The sequence below is a fragment of the Electrona antarctica genome, assembly GCF_951216825.1.
Source record: "Electrona antarctica genome assembly, chromosome: 19".
Classification (NCBI taxonomy): Eukaryota; Metazoa; Chordata; class Actinopteri; order Myctophiformes; family Myctophidae; genus Electrona; species Electrona antarctica.
The window spans coordinates 12,117,606-12,138,366 of NC_136800.1; the positions used below are offsets into that span (position 1 = coordinate 12,117,606).

At 42.0% G+C, this 20,761-nt stretch overlaps 1 protein-coding gene across 2 annotated transcripts; it reads right to left on the bottom strand.

The window, feature by feature from the left end:
- Positions 1–1,029: 1,029 nt before the first annotated feature.
- LOC306943450 (retinol dehydrogenase 10-B-like) lies at positions 1,030–15,603 on the bottom strand. 2 transcript variants are annotated; one of them, XM_079529804.1, is made up of 6 exons: positions 15,376–15,603; positions 3,306–3,538; positions 2,764–2,862; positions 2,169–2,314; positions 1,691–1,822; positions 1,030–1,356 (listed from the first exon to the last, which is right to left on the bottom strand). In XM_079529804.1, exons 1-6 carry the CDS (start codon positions 15,569–15,571, stop codon positions 1,233–1,235), a joined length of 930 nt encoding a protein of 309 aa, XP_079385930.1. In that variant the 5' UTR covers positions 15,572–15,603; the 3' UTR covers positions 1,030–1,232. The 2 variants fall into 2 exon arrangements, with proteins under 2 accessions (XP_079385930.1, XP_079385929.1); XM_079529803.1 differs by lacking the exon at positions 15,376–15,603 and adding an exon at positions 4,983–5,493.
- Between the last annotated feature and the right edge of the window lie 5,158 nt (positions 15,604–20,761).

Sequence of the window (20,761 nt, forward strand, 5' to 3'; positions counted from 1 at the left end):
TTGTTAACACAAAAGGTACAAAAACATAGTTTGCACAATATTGAAATGTATTTATGTGGTATAGAGTATTCGTCTACAAGTTTATGTTTGGTGATCAGATCTAAATAAGAAACCACTAAAGAAACCACTAGTTTCAACTGGTGGCTATTTAGGCTCTGTATTGTTGGTATGCAGCTCCATGGTATACTGGCTGGCTGAAAAATGAAACTAAAAGATATAAAGTGAACACAATGTAAACATCTTTTAAGTCTTGTAATTCAAAACATATGTTTTAATTCAGTTGTCAGAACAGAATACAGTAGTGCTGTTAATCCCATTCTCAAGTAGGAAACACGTGAAGGACTCTTGCTTAGCCACTTAACGAAAACAGCACATTTAAAGCTAATAACGCATTGCGTTGTGAGCTTTAGATCTGTTATTCTTCATGTTCACATTAATATGACCCATAATAGGGATACTATAGTTCACTGCCAGTCTTTAGAAGAAAAGGGAACATTAAACACTAAAATTAATAATCCTGTAGAGAGCGGCGTATTTCATATGTAATGTCTTAAATACAATCCTGTTATGTCCAGGTCTTGTGTGTGATGATCTTCAAAGCCCTTTTGTTGTTAAATCCTAGGAATGTTGATCTAGTAGGACAGAGTGTCAATAAATAACTTCACAAGAGAGAAGAAACATGACTCATTACATTTTTTCCATTGAAAATGTGCATTACAGATTTTCGCCAAAGCATGAATTAGGTTTCAGACAGTCACACAATCCTATATGCAGTGTCAGCAATTACCTTCTTTATGGAAGTTATTCAGCTACCCCGATACCCTGAAGTTCTCCAGATACCCTGATATGTCACCAACCCAATGCTCTCAATGTTAAAGTCAAGTCATGGTACATTTATATGTAGCACATTTCATACCAGGTAAACTCAAACGTGCTTCACATTTAAAAACAAATTATTGTGCACAAATTACAGCGAATTACAGCCACTCTCCCAATCCACCCATAAAAAAACTCTTCAAGGACTATGTGTAAAAAGTAAAAAATGAAGTATAGTTTATTAGTTGCGAATAGTGAAAAAAGGCTATCTACAAGTTCACAACATATTATACTGCAATGCATTTTGAGCTTCTAGTTTGGCCATTTCTTGACATTTTTGACAATTTGTACCTATAATTACATGATGCCCAACATAGGGACACACCACAAGCCAGGTTGAAAAGTCATTAAGCCTGCTAGTCTTCCAGCCGGGATTCGTTGTTGTTGGTCATTTCCCCATGGTGCTGAAGGAAAGGGTGCATGCACTTTTCTGCACCCAGAAAACGATACATGCAGACAACGGCATCAAAAGGTAAAACACTGAAAAACAACCAGGAACAAAAAAGATAATGAGATTTATCACTGCAGAATCAACATTACTTATTAAATAATAGAATATACTTTCTCTGTGGCTACTGAATTTGAAAATCTTAAAAGGCAAAACTACAAATGTTTTTCATGAACATATTTACGTACAGGGCGCACTGAATGGTTGTATAAACATGAAAATGAATAAACCCAAAGCCATGGAATTTTCATCAACTCTCAGCCATAATTCGAAGAGATTAGAGTTTCAAGCAAGACACTGCTGTTTTACGCTGCCCTAACAAGAAAATGGAAGGGAGAACCCTGGTAAGTGTAGTTGTGTACTCACGCCTTCAGGAAGTTGACCATGTACATGCTCCGCGGTGTGCAAATCATGGGTTCCTCGGTCAGAATGGCCCTCATGGCTCTCTGTACACATTCCTCTGGTCTCAGTGTTGCTAGCAGTGGGGCTATCTCCTTCCTGAAAAACATAATCATTTACAAATGAGGATGATGGCATTAATAATTACAGCGGCAAGCTGTTAAGGTAGGAAAGCAATACACAATGTTGAAAACTGTCAGCCGGTTCCATGGTATAAATCCACTCACCTGTACTGTACTTTGAAACAAGAGCTTTTGCTGATGATGTCATGAGTAAAAGACCATTTGAGGTCAAATAGTTGGACAGGCTATTTATCAATCTCTGTTTTCTTTTGTTTTCATTAGAATCAAACAAAATAAATCATTCAATTTCATTAACATTTTTTCTTTACTTTTTGTGCACACTAATTTAACCTTTTAATTACTTCTGTTCAGTATTCACCTACCTATTCTGGCATCTACTGAACATGTTTGTGTCAACCAGAGAGGGGCAAACCAGTGTCATCTTGATGCCATCTTTCTCTGCTGCTTTCAGCTCATGACTTAGAGACTCGTGGAAGCTCACAGCTCCAGATTTGCTGGCACAGTAGTCCTGCAACACACAGGTTTTTGATCAGATTCCATGTTTTTAAAGCATCCCTACTGTGGACATTTAAAAAGAGACTTTGGAATGGTACATAAAAGTACATAAAAGTCCAAAGGGTGAAATCAAACCCACAATGCTGTTATAACACTTTTCACACACATTTGGGAACTGCATTGCATATGCCACAGACATAATACACCACTTTTTACTGTAAGAGTAGGACAAATCTTCACTTACAAAGGACTTTTTTCTCCACTTTGTACTGTGAAAATCTGGCCAATGTGGCCATTCTACAATTTTAGTCACTAAAACGAAACAATATAATGAATATGTAAAATATAAGCATAATTAGTTGGTAGTTACCCATTGAAATCCATGCAGTCACATGTTTGAAAATACGTTACTAATAAACAGCTACAATGCAGATTAAATTGTGAGTTATGTGACATTCTGACCTCAATCCCTGCCATAGAGAAGAGTCCCTTTGTACTGGTCACCGTCACCATGTGTCCATGGTTCAATTCCATCATTCTGGGCAGGAATGCCTTGCACGTCTGCAGAAGCAAGAATACTTGGTTAGTATGCTATTATACTACTTAGCTGTAGTTCAAGAAATGTGATTTTGTAGCAGAATTACACTTCTCATTTAGAGTACTTGGGGGTGAAATAATTTTTATGCATCTTTATCAATTTGGAAATAATTCTTCAAGGGGCTGTACATAACAAATAAGAGGGTAATCATCATGACACTAAAATATTACGCCCTGTTTAAAGGGAAGTTAAATCCACAAAACAATTCCTGCACAGAAATAGAAGTGATTTTCGTTGAAGTATAGGTCTATATCTTATTGACACATACCTCTATCCTCACTCAATTTTGAAGAACTCCTGTATTTTATTGTCTAGCAGTCATGCATAGTAGGTGGGGTTGTAGGTGGGCTTGCTGTGAGCTCAGAAAGTTAATTCTTCTACAAATACATATCTCAACTCAACTCACCCAAAACAGAGCATGGCAGTTCACCATCAAGGTGCGCTCGATTAGATGGTCGGGGCACTCTAACAAGTGGCACCCTGATACCACCCCTGCATTATTGATGAGAATGTCTACATCTCCCACGTCATTCTGCACTTTCTTTGCCATCAGGTACACCTGCTCCCGCTTGCCCACATCACACACATAGGTGTGTACCTGTGGCTGAAACAAACAGCCATCTTCTGCATTTAGGGAATCTGCAAATAAGCACAATCGTATATGCTTACAAACAAGACAAACTGTGTCGTAACCACTGATGAAAACAAATATACAAAGCATTGCCATTTAGTGAATCTCAACTACGGCCATGGAAATTAATCAACTATGTTGGAAAGACCAATTTAGCCACGCTGTGACACCCAGTTGAATATGATTCAATAGCTGATGGAAGCAGTGGTTTGGGTCTCTGACTGGAGCTGAGACTTACGTTTTGACTAAATGGAGAAACTTCCATAAGGGAGAAGAGTAGCAGATGAATTAAGATTTCAGAAATGCCCAGTTCTGTGACAGATAAAACACCTGGCGCCATGTTTATAATCTGTTTCTACATTCATTTGATTTTTAATTTTCTTTATGTTCACAGAGGGGTGTCAACCGTGTCATGGATCTACAGGAGTGGAATGCTTGATCCTTTTGTGATCACTAGTGCCTGCCCTTTTAACTTTAACAGTTTGAAGGAGGAAAGAATCCCTTGGGTCTCCGGTGCACACAGTGTCCTCTGTAAGTGCCAAAGCAGCTACTTCACAATGAAATGAAGCAAAGGAGCGCTAAGGAGGTATATGACACTCCCTCCATTAAAAACACACCATGGCGGCATTCATCACCTCAGTGTTGGTTTCAGTTATCACTGATGTATTAATTAGTGTACTGTAGTGTACATCACATGTTGGCCAAGCGTACCATTGAGACCGGAGCATTGATTGATTGATTGAAATATTTATTAACAGTTTGCAGAATTACAGTACATTTCAAGCACAAACTCAATACAAAGACTGTTAACTGTGAGTGGACGACCCAATTAAGCATTACGCTTGTTTACAAGAGGGTCCACCTTGTTCAATTCATCAAATTGCATCAAATACCATCAGCTATTATTTCATGCCAGGAAAAGCCCTGCAATCTGCATTAACCAGAATACTTAATTATCGCTGTTTGCCAGGCATTAAGTGCCATATTATGTTTATGATAGACAAATTGTGATGCAGTACTGTGTGGCACTTGCATGCTCAAGGAGGAGCATGCTCAAGGAGGAGATTAAAAAAAAGTGTTAAAAACGGTGCTTGCTTGCTTCTAGCCTTCATATGACTCGAAAAAGAAAACAAAATCTTGTCTTTGGTAAATAAAATTGGGGGGGAATGAATTAAGAGGGGGGGTGTAGGCTTAGGCTATATAATTCATACTGGGTTCAAGTACAATGTCAGAATGTCTTGTCTTTGTATAGCCTTTGCATAACTCACAATGGGTTCAAGTACAAACAGGGACATCAGGGGGCGTCCGCGTACGTGTTATTACATTTGGGGGAAGAACATGAGGAATACATTATTACATTGTCATTCAAACATGCCCAGGCAATTTCAGGAACTAAATAACATTAAAAAAGAAAAGGACAATTCAGAAGTTGTCTCCAATGAGGCAATTTACCTACGGAGATCAACTCGTGGATTTGTCGCACCATTTCTGCAGTTTCCTCGTTGCTTTTACTGTTTATGTCCCAAAGAACCAGCGTTGCTCCCCGACGGGCGAACTCCGTGGCCAAATGCCGCCCCAAGCCGCCACCGGCCCCGGTTATCAGACAGATCTGACCCGTTACATTCTTCTCCTTTGGACCAACAAGCCACTTCACACCGGCCAGCACGAAAGACCAAACTACTCTGAATGTTACGACGGCGAATTCAGAGAGAACGCCCATTGTTGCAATGCAAACCACGCTGTTATGTTGGTTCGTTGGTTTTGTTGATACTGTCTAAAAAAAACCTAATCTGTTAGCATTTTGAGAAGAATATAGACATCAAGACATGAGCTGCCTGTGCCCGCTGCCGCGTAAACGAACCTATTTCTTTGTTAACGTCAGCGGCTGCCAAAGTCCCGGCCTGGTGTAAACTCAACTGAACTGTGTACGCGGTGAAACATAAGGCGAAGAGAAGCATAGCTCTGGTCCATAGCTCTAATGCCTTTGCATTAGAGGCTAGAGCTATGGACCAGAGCAAGGGAAGCCCCACCCATGATCCAGTATAGATTTTGATCATGATCAATAATCCCATGCATTCGACTTCATGCTATTTCCAACACATAATTATTTCCATGTCACCTGTTCTGTTCTTTATGTGATTCTATGAACAAATTAAGTCTCTATAAGAATGCTAATAATAATAATAATAATAATAATAATAATAATAAACAATAATAGTAATAGGCTAACTATTTATAGCCTATTTCATCCTAAATAACTACATCGATATATATATATATATATATATATATATATATATATATATATATATATATATATATATATATATATATATATAGTCTAGTAGCCAGCCCATAGAGCCCCATTGTGAACCCGGACATGTTGAGTACACCAAGGTTTTATGTTAGAAATGTTTAGTATGGGTCCCCAGCATGTAGAAACTGCCGGATGTTAACTTGCATATGTTGAGCAATTTTCATAATTCGCATAATATGTAACCATACCAATTACAACCTATAGAAGGCAAAATATAAAAAATGTCATCATGCTTTATGTAGCATGTGATGTGTCAAACTAGGGTTTTTTCATGATGCTGAATCCATTCCAAGCATTAGTTTTGCAAAAAAAACACTCATTGGGCTAAAAACGGCCAATGCCGTCATCACAAATTGATGATGTCAAGTGGGCAGGGCCGTTTTACGCCCAATGAGTTTTTTTGCAAAACTAATGCTTGGAATGGATTCAGCATCATGAAAACCCCCTAGTTCGACACATCACATGCTAGATAAAGCATGATTCAATTTTGAATATTTTGCCTTCTATAGGTTGTTAATGGTATGGTATGGTCACATATTATGCCAATTATGAAAATTGCTCAACATATGCAAGTTAGCATCCGGCAGTTTCTACATGCTGGGGACCCATACTAAACATTTCTAACATAAAACCTTGGTGTACTCAACATGTCCGGGTTCACTTTTTGGCTACTAGGCTAATATAGATGAGAAAAATAAAGGGAAGCTCCGCACACTCAGATCTGTGCACAATCAATGTATTTATTTAGCAAGCTTTCAGTCTACTGACCTTCTTCTTACGCCAGGGCTCCACCGGACGCGTTGCGTTGCGTCTGCGTCGCGTCAAAAAACGCACCGGTTCATTTTTAATGCACGCGTCGCGTCTCCGTCAACGCGGGCAGTGGAGCCACCCTTCATTGATTAAAAAGGGAACATTCCCTGACGGTGACGGAGACGCGACGCTGACGCGCCCGGTGGAGCCCGGCCGTAACGGCCGGGCTCCACCGGACGCGTTGCGTCTCCGTCGCGTCGCGTCAAAAAACGCACCGGTTCAATTTTAATGCACGCGTCGCGTCTCTGTCAACGCGGGCAGTGGAGCCACCCTTCATTGATTAAAAAGGGAACATTCCCTGACGGTGACGGAGACGCGACGCTGACGCGCCCGGTGGAGCCCGGCCTTAAGGCATCAAGAAGAAGGTCAGTAGACCGAAAGCTTGCTAAATAAATACATTGATTGTGTGCAGATCTGAGTGTGCGGAGCTTCCCTTTATTGTCTCCACCAGGCCGAAGGCATGGGGAGAGAGTATGTTTTGCACTCCGTCCGTCCGTCCGTGTGTCCGTGTGTCCGTCCGTCCGTGTGTCCGTGTGTCCGTCCGTTAACCCGGTCGATGCCAAATTTTGCACACGCACTCCCTGGATGCCAACGATGAACCTCTGCCCCAACAATTTCAGAACGGCCTATTATAGCGCCACCAGGAGGCCGTTTTGTGCAAAACAAGTTTTTGGACAGTACACCTACAGATTTTGTCCAAACATCACGCAAATTGGTACACAGTCTCTCTAGAGCCATTCAACGAAACTGGTCTTTCAGATTTCTCAGACTCCATCCTGATTGGCTAAGATTGGCTTCCAAAGTTTGCAGGATTGCTCAGTTTCAAACAAAATGCTGCAAATCATGAACACATCGTCGGATTTCCGTGAAATTGCGCACGCACATTCCGACTAGGCCGAGGAAGAAATGCCACGTGAACATTTTCAACTCAGCCTCATGGTGGCGCTATAACTGGCCGAAAAGTGTTTTTACCTCCAACTGCACGGATTTGTGGATAACTTTGTATGCCAACTCCCTAGAGGCCTAGGAAAAACCTTTGCCTGGAATTTTTCACATCTGCTCTTTATAGCGCCACCAGGAGGCCGACATATGTAAAACACATTTTCTAATATTACTCCTTCAGATGTTATCCAAATTTCACGCAAATCGGTACACATGCTCTCCATAGTCATGTGATCAAGACGGGTTTTTTTGATTTCTCATAATCCACCTTCATTGCCTACGATTGGCTTCTAAACTTTTCAGGAGTAGCCCGCTTTGTACCCGTTTTGTACAAATCGCCACAACTACTCGACGCAGCGTCCGATTGTGGTGAAACTGTGCATGCATATTCCCACTAGGCTGAGGAAGAAATGCCATTTGACAGTTTTCAAATCAGCCTCATGGTGGCGCTACAACAGGCCAAGCCGTGTCACACACACACACACACACACACACACACTTATATTACTCCTAAACATTTTGCCAAACATCACACACACTCCTATCCTCCTGGTGGAGACCTGTGCCCAGAAGGGCACTTTTTCTAGTTGTTATTGTTATTACAGTCTGCAGACCATGCCATGCCAACATTTCACTACAATTTACAATTTACAATTTTTACCTGCACGAGTGATTGATTGACAAATAAATCCTTTGAATCTTGAATCTCTAAAACACTTCTCTCATGAATACTTCAGTGTCAATTATCTAATGTAATCCTGGGCGCTACACTTCCTCTGCCAACGTGGGGGGGGACATGGGGAGCACATGCAAACTCCACACAGAAAGGCCCTTTCGCCAACCCCGCCTCTGGTATGGGCACTGATGATGACGTGGAGGAGGGAACACGCCCACAGCGGGAATCGAACCCAGGACGAACCCAGGACCTTCTAGCTGTGAGGTGAGTGGTGACAGCACTACCGACTGTGCCACCGTGCCCCCCTCATGAATACTTCTCAATGACATCAAATGTGAATATTTTCTTTTTTTTAGGCCTACACAGTATATGAGATACAAAGATTTGATTCCTATTGGCCAGCATCTATGGCCAGAGAAAGAATGTCATTCTTCACTGTACATTACACCTAATTAATCAGAGGGAAATGAGTTACCATTGGTCCAGTCCATCCTTGCATGCTTAGAAAGACTGAGGGTAAAACACTGGCAATCGTGCAGCCACTTATGTGCTCTAACACCAGTGACACCTCGATCAGGCAGGCAACTTGATCAACCATAACGGACACATTTATATGTGTAGCTTTAAATGCATTCATGTATAATACTCATAGATATACTTGTAGATTTGTATCTACATTTGTATATTTTATAGTCGTATGTTTTATTCAAGTAATGTATCCTTTTTTCCTTTACTAAGTAATCTGTAGTGTGGATAGTAGTACTTCCCATCCCTTGTTATTTGTTTTGACCACAAATGGTAAAAATTTAATGTAACGAAATACCATGTTGTATAGACAGATGCTATAGAATCCTACGGTTTATCACTATCTCATTTATATATATTTTTATTTTATTGAATTATATAATCTTACTTTCTTTCTTTCTTTCTATGATGAATTCCTGTTCTGTTCTTTGACTATATAGAAGTGTCTATTTGTACGTCTCTAAATGTTTTGATGAATTGAACATGGTGGACCCTCCTGTAAACAAGTGTAATGCTTAATTGGGTCGTCCACTCACAGTTAACAGTCTTTGTATTGAGTTTGTGCTTGAAATGTACTGTAATTCTGCAAACTGTTAATAAATATTTCAATCAATCAATCAATCAATTGAATTTCTTTTTCGTATCATATCCAATATTATTGTTGTTGTTGAGTTGATGTTAGTATGTCACACAAGCATTCCACTGCTGTATGCACCTGTATTAAGTAACAAAGTATGCTGATTTTTTTAATGCATTTTTATTGATGAAAATGCAATGAGGTACAAAATAATGCTTGAGAGCTTGTTGCCACTGAGTTTCTTTTGTAGAATGTTTGATCTTTAAACAGCGATTTTGTAGGATCTACAAACAGTAGTGCACGTAGACACGGTGTTTTGTATAAAAATTAAATCCTTCGTCACAATAGCAACATCTAATTCTAATGTATTTTCTCCCTACGTGAACCTCTTCCTTGTGCTTGTCCATCTCCATATCTAACACAGATTCACCACAAATGCTACATGGAATGTAGCATCTCATCCCGCTCTTTCTCTTTTTCACTGTTTGAACCTCCATGGACGCAGGAATTGGTTCTGGAGACTCTGGGTCCGGGAAGTGTGACGGCTTGTTGCTCGAAGACGATTTTTGTCCTTCCACGTTTTTCCTTTTGCGTGATTTGCGTGCTGATGCTCCATAGAACACGTCAACGCTTGTTTCCATGCGTTGAGTTGAGGTTGTTGTGGCCAGCGGCTGTGTCTCTGTGTTTTCATCCAGGTTGATCAGGGGAGGTTCGGGTTGCTCCTGGACCAGACTGGGCCTCTTTACCTCTTTACACGCAGGGAGTTTGATTGATTGATTGAAGAATTTATTAACAGTTTGCAGAATTACAGTACATTTCAAGCACAAACTCAATACAAAGGCTGTTAACTGTGAGTGGACGACCCAATTAAGCATTACACTTGTTTCCAACAGGGTCCACCATGTTCAAATCATCAAAACATTTAGAGACGTACAAATAGACACTTCTATAGACAGAACAGGAATTCATCAAAAAGGAGGTAAAAAGGGAAAAGAAATATATACAGTGAGGGGAAAAAAGGGGGGGGCGGGGGGGGGATTCAGATTTTACGGGGGCCAGTTTCGAATTGCAGCCATCCGTAGGTGCCCTTTGAGAGCAGTTTTGAAGGAGTCAAGGGATTCGCATGTCTTAATGACAGTTGGTAGGGCGTTCCACATTTTGGTGGCATAGGAGCGAAAAGAATTTAGTCCCTTGTTTGTGCCGAATCTGGGTTGTACATGGTTCGTTGCACTCCCTCTGGTGTTGTGGGTGTGGACTTCGTTAACATTAAGGAAGTATCTAGACAGGTACATGGGTATCTTGGTGGTGTATCGAATCTTGTGGACCAGACCCATTGCAAGTTGCTGTACTCTGTCGTCGACCCTAAGCCATTCCAGCCTGTCGAAGTGGGCAGGGGTGAGGTGGGTTCGGGGGGCTAGATCAAGTAGGAGCCTGACCAGTTTGTTTTGGGAAGTCTGGAGCCTGGTTTTAAGGGCCTTTGAGGTGCTGTGGTACCAGGAGGTGCATGCATAGTCAAAGAAACCCTGTACAAGGGCTCCTGTTAAGGTCTTCAAGGTGTTTTTGTTGACCAGTGAGGAGATCCTGTAGAGGAATCTTGTTCTATGGTTGACTTTTTTGATTACGTTGGTGGCCATTTTATCACCGGAAAGATTAGCCTCCAGGATGGAACCTAGGTAGGTAATTTCATCTTTACGTGTGATAACATTGTCACCCACTCTAACCAAGAAGCCATTTGCCTTGCTGAGATTACTAATAGAGCCAAAGAGAATGGATTCAGTTTTTCCCAGGTGTAAAGATAGTTTGTTATCAGCGAGCCAGGTGCAGATTCTACCGAGTTCAGAGCTGAGGGCATTTTCAACCTGCAGTTTGTCCCTGTCCGAGACCAGCAGTGCTGAGTCATCTGCGAACAGGAACAAGTTGCAGTCACAGGCTGAAGTCATGTCGTTTACATATATTAGGAACAGTAGAGGCCCTAGTATGCTTCCTTGTGGAACGCCACAGCTCACTGGGAGGGGGGGGGGCAGTGTTCCGTTCACTTCCACCATCTGTTCTCTCCCCTCCAGGTAGGATTGCATCCAGCTCACTGATGTGCTATCGAAACCAATTGCTTTTAGCTTGTTAACCAGTATGGAGTGGTTCACGGTGTCAAAAGCCTTTTGGAGGTCCAGCATGACCATGCCGCAGTATTTGCCAGCGTCCACCTCTTGTTTGATGTGGTCGCTTAAATAGAGAAGGCATGTGTCAGTGGAGTGGGATGTTCTGAAGCCAGATTGGAACTCGTACAATAATTTGTTAGTGGCAAGATACTTTTCAACCTGTTCATAGACTATTTTTTCCATCACTTTCGAGATGGAACTAAGAATAGAAATAGGGCGGTAGTTGCCGGGGTCTAATTTACTCCCTTTCTTGTGCAAGGGGGTTACTTTGGCCAGTTTGAAATCTTGGGGGACCTGTCCCTGTTTGATGGAGAGGTTTACTATGTGGGTGATGATTGGAGCTATAGAGATGGCTGAGTCTCTGAGAAATTTGGAGGGAATGTTGTCATGGCCTGTGGCCTTGTGGGGTTGGAGGGCACTCAGTTTCTTAATTATCTCATCAGTTGTTACCATAACTAGTTTAAAATCGTCTTTGCAAACACCTAGGTTTTTGTAGAAGGTTGTAATGTGCTCTACACCAAAGAGCCCAGAGTGGGAGGGCAGTTTGTTAACCAGAGTTGTTGCTATGTTTGTAAAGAAGATATTCAAGTAGTTGGCCACATCAAGGTTGTCAGTGATGAGAGTGTTGTCAGATTTGATGTTTATGTTCGAAAATCTGGTTTTTAGTTTCTGACCATAGCTTAGTTGATTGTTTAGTAGCTTCCAGAGCTCATGAGGATTGTTTTTGTTTTCCTGAGCTTTATCATTAATGAAGTTACTTTTAGCTGATTTAGTCATGGCAGTTACACTGTTTCGTAGTTTGATTCGTTGTGTATTAAGGTTGTTCAAACGAGCTTGGCGAACACTGTCGAAGCGCTTGGCTAGCTTTGACTTGCATTTTAGAACTTCAGAGCATTTTTTGTCTCTGGCTTTCATTGCAGCCAGTATGTCCGAATTCATCCATGGTTCCGAGCGGGTTTTGCCCCTGGTGGTTCTCAAAGGAGCCATGTTGTTCAGTACTGATGTAAATTTGGTTTTGAAGCCAAGCCAAGCTTCTTCGACAAGTGTGCTTTTAAGCTCATCGGACCAATCCAGACTCTCCAATACTTGGTTAAAGACCTCACTAGAGTAGGTTTTGAGGTCCCTTGATATGACTGTTTTGTGGCAGCCGGTCTTAAGTTTTTGTATTTTGCGGGTACAGAATATCATAAAATGATCACTAAGCCCACATACAATAACCCCTTTCTTGGAGATTCTGGATTTGTCCGAGGACAGAATGAGATCAATGACAGTTTGAGTAGAATCACACACTCTAGTGGGTTGGGTAATTAGCTGACTGACACTATGTAGATCACAGAACTTACTGAATGACTTAAACACAGGTGCTTCCTTACGTTGCATGTCTGTATTGTAGTCGCCAATCAGGATTTTCTCTACACATTCCTCCTCAGCTAAGCACCCCTCAAGTATATCATAGAACCCATGTTGGTCAGGCGGTCTGTAGACGGTGCCCACTAATACTGATTTAGCCTTTTTGAAAATTAATTCAACCCACACAGTTTCAATTTCATCATGCTGTAAGTCAGTACGAGTAACATATTCAGTGTCTTTGTGAATATACATACACACGCCGCCACCATGCCTGTTTCTGTCGTTTCTGATCAAAGAATAGTTCTCTATTTCAACTTCTGGGTCTTTGGTTGACTCATCAAGTTTGGTTTCAGAGAAGCTAATGATGTTCGCCTTACCGCATTGAAACATATGCCTGATTTCAGCCATTTTGGGTCCAAGGCTATTGATGTTCAGGTGAAAGATATGAAGTCCGTTGGCTCTGACTATGGTGCTTATTTCCTCCGTGGTGAAGTAGGGAAGCGGAGGGCCATTGTTGATGTCTGTAGAAGCCGCGGGTTGCCGTGGGGGGAGGGTGGGGGGTGCGTGGGGGTCGTCGTGGGGTGGCGGGAGTGGGGGATGGGGTCCCTCGTCCAGGTTTGTTGAGGGCTCTGGTGGGGCCGATTGAGCCATGGTGTCGACCGGAGAAACAGCAGAAATAGCAGGTAAAGTATCACGTTGTCCGTCTCCAGCCGCTTTGTCCCCCTTGGTTGGATGTGGAGACTCTTCATGCCTGTAGATGGTGGTGTTGTCCGTGTCTTTTGCCTCGGCTGCCGCCGATGTAAGATCACTCCGTCCATTGTCTTGCCCAGTGGCTGAGGTGTGAATGGGGGAGGGCGGTGGAATGTGGGGGGTGGTGCCGTTGAACCTGGTAATGTCTGCAGCCAGATCCAACTCAATGGCGGCCGTGTTGATTGCCGACACCTCTAGGACCGCGGCTGGGGTGGAAATGGGGGAAGGTGGTGGTCCATTGTCCTCAGTAGCCCTGGGTTGACTGGAGGTGTGGGGGAGGGGGGGGTGTTCCTCGGTCTGCTCAGGTAGGCCTGTGTTGTGACGGTAGGCCACGTTGATCTCTGCCGCTGGGGCGCCTTCAGCGAACAAGACGGCTGCGGTGGTATATGGGGGTCCGCTGGCGTTGGCGCCCTGGAAGGCGTGGAAGCCGTGGCGCGTTGCGATGGAAACGGCCGATGTTTGCGGAAGCAACTGTTGCTGCAGAGCGAGCAGTCTCGCTTGAGATCGAGTGACCGGACCAGGATTGGAATGAATGTCTCCCGAAAGCAGCAGGCAAAGAATAATCACAGTTCTGCGATCCATTTTGCCAGTCGGGGGTTTGTTCTTGCGATCCGGGTTTGCTGTTAACAAGGCGTGAATCGCCGCCGACCCAAAAGAAATGTGCTTACATTCCGAGCCGTTTAGGAGGAAAAAGTCGCTGTGAAGCTCCTCCGCTTCGTTTCCGTATCGTTCCATCTCTTCATGGTGTAAAGTCCATGTTGAATTAAAGAACGCGTCCGTAATCCATAGGATGAAGAAGAGGAAAAAGGCGGAAAAGGTTGAAAACGTAGCCATGTCGCTGCGTTGTCCGGAGAGAGCTCTGGAATGCGACTGCTCAGGTCGAGGTGTGAAGGTGAGGCTGTACTGTACTGTAACACCCCAAATCATCTGTAACACCTGTACTGTACTGTAACACCCCAAATCATCATACAGTATGTACAGTTAGTGTGTGTGTGTGTGTGTGTGTGTGTGTGTGTGTGTGTGTGTGTGTGTGTGTGTGTGTGTGTGTGTGTGTGTGTGTGTGTGTGTGTGTGTGTGTGTGTGTGTGTGTGTGTGTGTGTGTCTGTGTGTGTATGTGTGTGTGTGTTAGGCTGCGCAACAATGACACTTGGTTGTGAAAACCAACCAAACGCAATTTTCGTGCTCAGACAGACCCAGCCAGGGACAGACACAGCCAGCCAGTGACAGACTGGGAGTCTACGAAAGAGACAAAATAACACAAAACCATTACATGTTTGAACTCCATCCATTGTTTTTCTGTGCCACTTTTGCTAAATTCACTAATTACTGAAACTTATCTAAAAACATAATAGCAGTGGTGGAAAGTAGGCTACTGTAGGCTACTTAAGAGCTATTTGTAGCCTACTTTACTTGAGTATATCCAATTTCCAATACCTTTACTTCTACTCCACTAGCCTACATCTCAGAGCCAAAATGTATACTTTTACTCCACTGCAATTATTTGAAAACTTGAGTTACTAATACTTTGCAGATTTTATTACATTAACCACTTCAACACATTTCGGCCATTTAGCCGATCTACAAGCTCGCGATGCGACGCACACAAAAACTTCCATCATTGATGGATGGACTGTAATCTCACCATTTGACCTTTTCATTTTTACAATATGAATGTATGTAAATGTACTTAGAATGATTCATGTTCAAACTCCGTTTTTACAGTGTGATGAAGTGTTACCAACCTGATCGGTGTAATCTGATCTCTGGTTTTAAAACCATATCCAGCAGTCTGCGTTGGCGGTCAATTTCCTGCTTGGAACAGAAATCTTGGTCCTCATACTCGATTTTTCCAACGATCCCAGACCCAACTATGTCTTCAGCAGCAGCAGCAGAGAGTCTCTTGTTGAGCAGAGACTTCAGTGTTTGTAGTAAAGCCATGTCAAAGCTATAGTTCTCGAATCTCAACACTATGTAATCTGGAAACCACACTGCTGTGGCACCAAACAAAGTCCTCTTAAATAGGCACAGACGTGTGTGTGTGTGTGTGTGTGGGGGGGGGGGGGGTCGGTCACACCAACAACAGACCGAAACTGCAAGACTATAGTGGTGTAGAAAAAAATACCGTGTTTTGTTATTCAAAATCATCTAGGAACGCTAGATGATCTAAGAGGGTGGACGTCTCAGAAACCCGCCAGGTCAACACACGGTGTCCTTTTTCCTGTGAAACTCAAAAACGCCGGCAAATATAGAGGTAAGCAGTTCCCTATTAAAAAAAACTGCTAATTGAATTGTTCCAAATTCATTTGAGTATTCACAAAGAAAAAATCAACTCCGTTTTGCCAAAAACATTGAAATTTAAAAGCATAACAGTATATATTCTAAAGAACAGATATGGATGGCCAACATTCGGTTATAATCAATAAGTGTATGTTTTATGTGTGGCAATAAGTTTAGAGGAGGAAGGAAGGAAGGATGAGGACCTACCCTTTGACACCATCCAGTCCCCATCACGCAGGGCCCATGATCTACTTAGCATACTGGGGGCGGAGTCAGACTCAAATAGAGGGTTGTAGGTGTGAAGGGGGTGCGGGTGGGGGTAGGGGGGGACATTCGTTTCTTGGACAAGAAAACCACTTTCTGCCTCACTGTCAGGTAGATGAGAACATCCCAAACTGACCCTTTAATATGCTTAATTTATAGTCAGACTACTCCATTGTATGACGTCGCACGTCAAAAACAGCAAATCTACAATCTCACAACGCGTTGCAATGCAACACTGTATAAATCTTTAGTAGTGGTCAGCATTCAAATTTCTATTGTCTCGACTACTGTTTTAAAGCTGTTGTTTTACAGAACTTCCTTATATTCCACAATGAGTCAACTTGACTGAAATAATAAACTAGATAAGTTATCTAAATTGTAGATTTCAGTTATGTTCCTTGCAGAATGCTCTTTTTGCAATGTGTACACAAATTCAGCAATTGAGGATTTCCGACGTATTGAAAGGCCCACCCTGTAAAATTCTGAGTGTTCATTGAACTCTGAAATGGACAAATGAATACTGAAGATTTTACTATGCAGTTGGTAACAGCGAGTGGCTCAGGGATAACTGAAGCTTGGTGTAAACAAGTTCATTATCACACAAAATACAAAATTGAACTCTACAATCATTTTATACAGTGTTATTGTCTAAAGATTGCTGAAGATTGCTTATTATAGGATAATATAATTCAGTGAATTTCTTCAGCATGGCGGCCGTGGACTCAATATTGTTAAATGTATGTGTGTATGTGTATTGAAGAATGAAGGCTTACTATTAGAAATGGTGAGTTAATCATTCCAATATTCTATGAATGTTACAACAGGTCTTATAAGGAATATGGGGAAAATCATGTATTTAGTGCACAGTATTTCATTTTATGTTCACATCTGAAACATCTTTAATATATAAAGGTTTTCAGTCAGTTAAGGATTACCTTCTCTTTAGAAAGTTCTTAAATAATGTAATTTAACAAAGCTGTACAAACCAAGTGTCCCCTTCATATGCTGTGTGACAGGATTAAGATATCTATAGTTATCTAAAAATTATTTCACTATTATAAAAGTTGGACTTGTTACCGCTGCCAGAATACTGTTGCGTCATTGTAAGGTCCCCAGAACACCTGGGCTTAAAGAATGGAATGAAGAAATGATCAAAATAACATCATATGAATATATGTTGGGCAGGGTAGATGCAGAAAGCAAAATGAAAGAGACATGGGATGAGTTCTGGATGTATATGAATTATGAACCTTAAATGATTTCCTTGTTGTTATTTTTCTTCTTTTTTTATTTTATTTTAACTGTTATGTTTCTTGGACTGGCTATCTGTAATGCTGCTTTGTACTGAACCTAGATTTTGTACGATTTTGAAAAACAAATAAAATTTTGAATTATTAAAAAAAAAGATATCTATTGTTTATTTTATGTACTTTGATGTTAAATGTACACCTGACAGCTAATATATAGGCTAATGCTGTCTACTCTATGCTGCTACTTTGACGGCCGGTATAGTCCCTTTACTGTTTGAAAAAAGTACAGTACAGAGACATTCCCCAATGTTGGTGACATTTTTAATATTGGTATTTTATACATCTCTGAGTACAGAGATGTAAAGAGGGTTATGGAAGAAATTATTCCTGAAAAAATCAGTATATGGACCCAGAGGTCAACATTTCTACCAGTAGGCTGCCTGTCATGTTGTACAATTGTACTCAACATGTATCAAAAATGCTGGTAGAATCATCTGATTATTATTCCGTTAAATAATGTAAATAATGTTTACTAACAATGCTATACATCTGGATATATGAATGTGAATGATGGTGAATTTAAGATGTAAATGTTTACTTACTATGAGATGATATACATCTAGATATATGAACCATGTTGATGAATAAGATGTCAATTTAAACGTTGATGTTTTATAGCTGGACAAGAAAGACCATCAGTCTACAGGAGGTCACTCTGGAGGCTTTACTAAAGACAAGGTGAAAGTCCACGGAGGGGCACCCCAGGCGCAACCAGCACCGGGAAGAATGGCCACACCCGGCCAACAGGCTGTGGATCGAAACCTGCCGGCCAGGTGCAGCAAACCAGTGCCAGCCACACCCCAGCGACCACCTCGCCCAGGGCACCCCCCGCGGACGCGACTGTCCTTTCTCTCCTGCCAGAACCAACAGGAAGCTCTCTCTGCCTTGTGTATTCTTGGGGGATAGCAGGCACTGAGAGGTCTCTAGGACTATGGTTTGGGGCGAGACGACCTGGTACCGTTTGGCTCCTTCCTAGTGTCCTCCTACGTTTCACCAGACTGTTCGTCTGTGCGGTGCATGTGCATGTGTCCGTCCTTGTCCACACTTGGCCTTACTCTGGTGTATTTGAGTCAAAGGAGCCTTCTCTGTGTCTGTGTCACTGTCATAGTTGTTGTCGTTGAACGTTGTACTCAGTCTTTTAAGTACTAGTGTTACCATGGGCCTTATACTACTATAGCCTACTACTATGGCTGTTTGAATGCAATCTAATAAGTGGATACATATGTGTCTTGTGTAAATCCTGCACAACATCGGTTGGCTTGGAACAGAAAGCTTGGTTTGATTGATTGATTGATTGATTGCAAATTGTATTAACAGTTTGTACAATGGGTAGGCCTATACAATTCAACGAAAGTACATGTCAATACAAAATCTGCTAAGAGGGTAAAACCAGAAAAAAAGCACTAAGACTTGTTTACATAGGGTCCTCCATTTTCAATTAATCAGAACATTAAAGACAGGCCTACAGATTTACACTTCTATGTAAAAAAAAAAGAAAAAAGGAAATCATCATATCCACGGTTAGAAAATAAGGGACAATATGTACAGTATAGAAAAATATGTCGCCCGTAAGTGCCCCTCGGGCGGTTTTGAAGGATTCTAATTTGAGCTACCATGTGTCCTTGTATGTGTGATGACATATGCCTGACTCACACCTTTCGATCTAGCATACAACATTGATGCATGCTAGATGTAAAGAAAGGGTTTGTTTACATCTTGCCCCAATGCATTTGGGTCAAGATGCACGTTCACAACAGATTGATGTATAGCTGATGCATGAGACTTATTGCCTGATGCAAGCTCGCAATTCATTTCCAATGGGAGTCACATGGTTTGAAACAACATTTCTGTACCTAGTTAAGACTTTTCTTTGTTGTGGGTCGGTCTCTGAACCATCAGGAGTGGATGAGAAGCTTTCATACTGCAGACTGAGAGACCAAACATTCACTGACAACACATTCAGTAAAACTACATTTCTATTCAACTGTCAAGTGAAGTTTGCCTGTACCTGACACAGGCAGGCCTGATCACTTGGTGCTTATGCTTGTCCTCTTCCTGAATGATGGAGAAACCAAGCAGATGAATATCGATCTTTGAGCTCTCACATCCAGTGAAGAGGGTAGGCAGCTTCAAGTACCTCAGTGTGCACATCACAGAGGACCTGACCTGGAGAATGCACATAGAGAGAGTATATAGGCAGCATCAAGTACCCAGATGACTTAATTTAAGACCTTAAGACTATTAAGACCTTTTTAACAGCCCCTGAATGATAAAAAAAAAATGCCATGAATGTGTAGTAGCCTTGCCGAGCCATGGGGCCCATAGGGCAGGAGCATATCTCCTGTTTCTGTACAGTGAGGCAGCTTGATGTACAAGTACACCCCCTGGACATGACGCTAGTATGTCGCAGGGACTTACCCCCAATCCAACCCTTGATGAGTGTAAAGCAGGGAGGCACTGGGTCCCATTTTTAGAGTCTTTGGTATGATTGAACCCCGACCTCCCAGTATCAGGGCGGACACTCTAACCACAAGGCCACTGAGCTGGTCAACAGCCCCTGAAAGATACAAGATTGCCATGAATGTGTAAGTATCTTCTCATTGTTTGCACACTACTTGCACTACTGTATATGTGTATTACTGGTATGTACCAGTATGTGTATACCTTTTATTATATGTTCTAAATATCTGGACCCACAATTATTCTCCCCTACTCTCCAATGGTGTTGAAAGGTTTTTACTTAACCCACTATATGCCATATCATTATTATTGTCTCCACCAGGCCGAAGGCATGGGGAGAGAGTATGTTTTGCACTCCGTCCGTGTGTCCGTGTGTCCGTGTGTCCGTCCGTCCGTGTGTCCGTCAAATTTCAGAACAGCCTATTATAGCGCCACCAGGAGGCCGCTTTGTGCAAAACAAGTTTTTGGACAGTACACCTACAGATTTTGTCCAAACATCACGCAAATTGGTACACAGTCTCTCTAGAGCCATTCAACGAAACAGGTCTTTCAGATTTCTCAGACTCCATCCTGATTGGCTAAGATTGGCTTCCAAAGTTTGCAGGATTGCTCAGTTTCAAACAAAATGCTGCAAATCATGAACACATCGTCGGATTTCCGTGAAATTGCGCACGCACATTCCCACTAGGCCGAGGAAGAAATGCCACGTGAACATTTTCAACTCAGCCTCATGGTGGCGCTATAACTGGCCGAAAAGTGTTTTACCTCCAACTTCACGGATTTGTGGATAACTTTGTATGCCAACTCCCTAGAGGCC